At 44.8% G+C, this 6,000-nt stretch overlaps 1 protein-coding gene across 8 annotated transcripts in view; it reads right to left on the bottom strand.

Moving 5' to 3' along the window:
• Nucleotides 1-6,000, bottom strand: part of PIK3R3 (phosphoinositide-3-kinase regulatory subunit 3) — a 109,011-nt gene continuing 103,011 nt past the window's right edge. For all 8 annotated transcript variants that reach the window (XM_008521540.2, XM_070609750.1, XM_070609746.1 and 5 more), the window contains one exon: nt 1-3,751. In XM_008521540.2, coding sequence (XP_008519762.1) covers nt 3,553-3,751 — 199 coding nt within the window. In that variant the 3' untranslated portion in view covers nt 1-3,552. The remainder of the gene's footprint in view (nt 3,752-6,000) is intronic.

Here is a 6,000-nt window from a genome sequence, read left to right as displayed (position 1 = left end):
TGCTTTATCGCAATGTCTTTATTGCATTACTGGAGCAAATTGGCCAGACTGTCCCCTCTTGGGGAAGGTAAAAAACAAAAAGACCAAAAAGTATCTCCCCGCACCTTCCCCCCACCCTCCCCCACAACTGCACAGCAATGTCTGAACACATCTGGTGACAAGACAATTTGCAAAAGTGGTCTAGGAACTACATTATGAACTGTCCCAACACAAGACATATAGTTGGCTTCCTTGTGAATCAGATATTTTTACGTAAACTACATGAATTTTTTTGACTACATCAAAGACAACAGAAGAATAGGTTTTTCACAAGTAACAACAGGGCACCAAAGTCACATGCTGGAATTTGTAAGGAAACAAGGTTGTTTGTCACAAGTGGCTGGAGCTAGAGCAAGGCTGAGCAGTTGGCGGCACAGGGCCCAGCCAGGCCCCCATGTGCACCCTCTGCTTTGAGGCCACTGAAGCCTCACAGAGGCCTACACTGGAGTCTTAACTGGCAACAGAGCCCACCTTGAAAACCAGGAATTGCCCAGACGCAATTCTTGGCCCAAGAGGACCCATGAGGTCTGTTCCTTGCAGCAAGAAGAGGGGACCCATGGAAGACACCACATTGGCTCTCAAAGCTTCTTCAGAGCACATGAGGTCCAAAATAGGTGGGAGGTCCTATCAAGGCTAGGAGACCGGATAGGGGAGGTATTAGGAAGTCTTCAACCTTAGCCAAATCAGTGGTAAGGACACAGCTAGCCTATACTGGCCTGAGCCATGGCCAAGGTTTCGCATCTATGGCCAGGTGGGGACAAAGCATTGTTCTGTGATGAAAGCTCCATCTAGAAAGATGGGCCTAGGACCTGTGTCCAGCCAGCCCAAAGCTGCTTCCATGTTGGTGGCTGGTTTCTCTAGCCAGGAAAACAATAAGCCCCTCTGGTCTTGGTCTCTTTACCCTCTGCCTCCGTGAGGCTGCAGTTAAGATGCCGAGAGAGAGAATCCCAGGGCCCAGATCAGGGGACAGGACACAGAGCTAGACTCAGAAGAATGGGGCCAAGACCACTGCGTAAAAGAGCTGTAGTAGACTGGTCCCTGTGCCACCTCCATGGGCTCAGGATCAGGCAAACCATGTGGCACCTAGTCAGAAAAGACACTTTCCAACCTCTCAAATGATCCTATGTCTCAGTTTCCACAAAGTAACAAATTCAAGGATGAAAAACGAGAGAGAAACAAAAAGTGAAGGAATGTAGGACTAAAAAAGAGCAGCTCTTCTCCACAGGCCAGCCCAAGTGTAGACAAGAGACGGCGCTAGCTCTCTCCCTGCACACTCAGCGTCCGCCTGACAAGGAGCAGCACGGGGTTCCATGTTACAGGCGTGTATCCTTATTCTCACTTTCATTTACTTTAGATGAGACATTTAAAACACACTAAATTTTAGAACCAGCAAGGAGGCATTCCTTGCACCCAACTGCTTAAGCAGGTCCAACACCAGGGGCAAGGCCGTCCAGGTGTGCCAAGCAGCGATCCACCTGGCATTGCTGAGCAAAACTTGCAGCAAGATTTCAGTCTGACAATTTGGGCAAGGAATGTGCAGATGGATGACTTTCAGTTAAGGGCTTAAGTCAGAACAGTGACACTGGAGGGGGGTTCATTTGTCTGCCTGACTCCAACCTGAAACTTCAACATAACCAAGGAAAAGCCAAAGATATGCCCTTTCCTTCCGATCCTGTTAGTAAATCTGGAGGTTTTTCCAAAAATTTTAATCTATGTCTATTTCTATGTCATGGTCCATTCTAGACCCTGTCACCAAGATAAGTGCTCAGGGAAAGCTATATTTGTTTCTTTCATCCCCCAAACTAGAGCTTTCCTAGCTGGAAGCCTTATGCACCAAGATCCAGATATTGGCTTCTTCTCTAGCTCGGCCAGGATGCCTGACTGCACAGCTTTGGACTCAAACAGCTGACTCACTCCGAGCCTATTATGGTTCCAGGATTGGCTCAGAGGCAGCTGGACTCTTTTTGTCAAACGAGTGTTGACTAATGGGGGTGGTGCATAATGGAGGTAGGAGTAGATGCCTGCCTCCAACTCCATTCGCCCAGCTTCATTCAGCTGGAAGCCTTCAAACCACACGGAGCAGAAGATTTCTGGCCTAAATTCAGGGCCACTGGAGCATGAGGACAGTCTGTGCACATCATCTTAATGGCAGGATCACAAAAAAGGCAAAGAGAAAAGCTTCCAGATGGTTTCTACTAAGAGTCTAAACTCCAAGCCATCCTTTCCTCTCCTTGCAAGTTTCAGAAACCACTGTAATGAAGCCCATGGGTAACACGGTATGACCCTCGCCCTGGGCACCAGAGCCCCTGGGTCTGTGACCTACTGAGGTCCCTGACCACCATCTAGCTGCCTTCCTGCTACAGCCTCAGCCACTATGGCTACCCTAAGCCCTACCCGGCAAAGGACAAGGAGATGAGGGGAAAATAAACCATGTTTACTGTTTCTGCAGGGCCTTTAAACTTGGGGAAGCACATATAATAAGGATGTTGTTCTACGTCATTATTTGGTATATCAAGCCATCTAAAAGCACTGGATTGCACCTTTTCTTTACTCATACAACAAGTTACAATGGTTTCAAACAACAGGTCATTCTTTAGGCTAAGGAAACACCACACAAGCACCAACTTCATTTTAGGATTCAAAGCTCACCATGCCCACAAAAAGAACACTATTCCTCATCTCTGAGAAACAAGGGCAGGGTAGAATGAGTTACACTGACTAATTTTAGTGTATGCTAAAACTAATCAATTCTAGTTTCCTTTCCTTTTCAAGTTTTGGTACAGAAGTGTGCATTCAGATACTAGTGCCGCCTTCCTCCATCAGACCTTGGTCCGGCAACAAACACTGTTTTGCTGGGATCAATTTGGTTTCTAAACATAATGCTTCTTTAGAGGGACGAGCTACCGAAATGCTGCTGCCTAAATTATGTTGGTCAAGAAATAAAGTACCTTCAGGTGAAGGTTTTTCACCTCCTTGCCTAAGATTCTCTAAATGAAATCCCAAGCGTCCCCGTTTCCCTTTGGTTGTCTTTCCCACAAATGCCATTCTACCACAGAACCAAAACAGCCTTCTTTTTGGGAGGAAGAGAGACTGCCAGATCAAAACAGAACTCCCGACAGAGCCGCGCCCCTGCCGCATTCTCAGAGTCGAAGACCAAAAGAGGACCTGGACTCTTCAGGAGTCTCCGGGTGCAACCCCCAACCCCCACCAATCTAATGTGTTCTGTTGAGGGTGCCTTGGCCAAAGAAAACAAGAACCCCAATGAAACAGACTTGCCCAAAAACAACATCTGCTTCCAGTTTCCTACGTCAGTGCGGCAGCACGGCTGAGTCCCAGAGAAGCCCAGGCCCCTTGTGCCCCGTCCTGGCCAGCGGCTGCTCGGCCTCTCCACTTCACATTCACAGAATCACTTCTTGTGCAAAACAAGCAGTCTACGTAGAAAGAATGCCCTCATAGTCTAATAAAAACGGTAGAAAAAAATGCTAGAGAGCCACCGCTCTTCCCACTCCCTCTTTATCTGCAGAGTGAGGGCATCTGTGCGTGGACAGGGTAGGCAAGCCTGACGTTGAGCGAGTCGTTGTGCTGAACGAGCGATGTCTGCTGGTAATGGAGCACCAGCTCCTTCAGTGAGCTGTACAGGTTGTAGGGCTCCGCAAAGCCATAGCCCCGAGCAGTGCTGTAGATCACACAGTGCTTCACTTCCCCATCGGCACTGCAACGATACAACACGAACACCAAAGAGAATTACGGCAGATAACAGATAAAGGGACCCCAAATGATCTGAGAGCAACTGTCTGAGACAACTGTTCTGCAAAGGAGGGGAAACAGAAGTGTTTTGTCAATCAAAGCTTGTAAAATGTCACATCCATGTGTGTCCCCCCTCACTCCCTTATAGACCTGTCACAGAGATACCCTTCACCTCCCACTAAGACCTGGCAGAGCTACAATAGGCGGCTGCATTTAACACTCAGCCTGCATCTTCACTAGGCAACGATGCATTGGACAGGGGCAGAACAAGCCAATTTTTTTGAAGTGTACAAATCAGTGGTTTTTAGAACACTGACAAGGTTGTACAACAATCACCACTACCTAACTCCAGAATATTTTCATGACCCTAAAAAGAAACTGAATCTATTGGCAGGTACTCCGTATTCCTCCCTCCCCCCAGATCCTGGCAACCACTAACCTACTTTCTGTCTGTATGGATTTACCTATTCTAGACATTTCCCATAAACGGAATCATACAGTATCACACCACCTGTTGTACCTGGCTTCTTCCACTTAGCACACCATTTTCAAAGTTCTTCCCTGTTGTAGCATCTATCAGTACTTCATTTCTTCTTATGGCTGAATAATATTCCACTGTATGGATATACCACATTCTGTTTATCCATTCATCAACTGATGGACACTTAGGTTGTTTCAACTTTTTGACTATTATGAATAATGCTGCTCTGAACATTCGTGTACAAGTTTTTGTATGAACAGATGGTTTCAGTTCTCTTGCATACACTCCTAGGAGTAGAACTGCTGAGTCATATGGTAACTCTTTGACTTTTTGACCAAACTGTTTTCCAAAGTGGTTGCACCATTTTATATTCCTGCCAGCAGTGTATGAGAGTTCCAATTTCTCCACATCCTTGCCAACACTTGTTATTGTCCATCTTTTTTATTATAGTCATCCTACTGGTATCTCATTGTGGTTTTGATTTGCAGTTCCCTAATGACTAACGATGTTGAGCATTTTTTCATGTGCTTATTGGCCTTTTATATATCTTCTTTATAGAAATGTCTATTCAGACACTTTGTCCATTTTTAAATTGGGGCATTTGTCTTTTTACTGTTAAGAGTTCTTTATGTATTAGACACTAGTCATTTAACAGATATATGATTTGCAATATTTTCTCCCATTCTGAGTTGTCCTTTCACTTTCTCAATAGTATTCTTTGAGCCAAAGTTTTTAATTATGGTGAACTCCAATTTATCTCTTTTTTCTTTTGTTATTTGTGTTTTCAGTGTGGAAGAAACCACTACCTAACCCAAAGTCACAAAGTTTATCCCTGTGTTTCCTCCTAAGTGTTTTATTCTTTCAGCTCTTACATTTAGGTCTATACTCCATTTTGAGTTAATTTTTGTACATGGTGAGAGTCAAGGGTCCAACTTCATTCTTTAGCATGTGGCTCACCAGCTGTCCCAGCACCATGTGTTGAAACGATTATTTTTTCTCTGTTGAATGGTCTGGAGACCCTTGTTGAAGACCAACTGGCTATAAATGTAAGGGTTTATTTCTTGATTCTCAATTCTTTTTTTTTTTTTAAGATTGGCACCTAAGCTAACATTTGTTGCCAATCTTCTTTTTTTTTCCTTCTTCTTCTTCTCCCCAAAGCTCCCCGAGCATATAGTTGTATATTCCAGTTGTAGGTCCTTCTGGCTCTGCTAGAGGGGACACCACCTCAGCATGGCCTGAGGAGCAGTGCCACATCCACGCCCAGGATCCGAACAAGCGAAACCCTGGGCCACAGAAGCAGAGTGCATGAACTTAACCAATCGGCCACAGGGCTGGCCTCCTTGAATAGATTCTCAATTCTGTTCATTGATCTACATGTCTACCCTTATTCAGTACCTCACAATTTTGATTACTATAGCCTTGTTGTAAGTTCTGAAATTAGGAGGCATACTTCAACTCTTCCATTCTTTCAAGACTATTTTGGGTCTTCTGGATCCCTTATATTTTCATATATATTTTAGGATCATCTTATCATCTTCTGCAAAAATCCAGCTGGGATTTTTCATACGGATTACACTGAACATGTAGATCAATTTGGGAAGTACTGCCATCTTAACAATACTAAGTCTTTTGATCTCTGAACACAGGCTGTCTTTCCACTTATTTTGGTCTTCTTTAAGCTCTTTCACTGATGTTTTATAGTTTGCACTGTGCAGCTCTTGTACTTCTTCTGT

Source organism: Equus przewalskii, chromosome 2 (assembly GCF_037783145.1).
Source record: "Equus przewalskii isolate Varuska chromosome 2, EquPr2, whole genome shotgun sequence".
Lineage (NCBI taxonomy): Eukaryota > Metazoa > Chordata > Mammalia > Perissodactyla > Equidae > Equus > Equus przewalskii.
The sequence above is the reverse complement of the archived record's forward strand: the minus strand, read 5'-3'. Positions and strand labels throughout refer to the sequence as shown.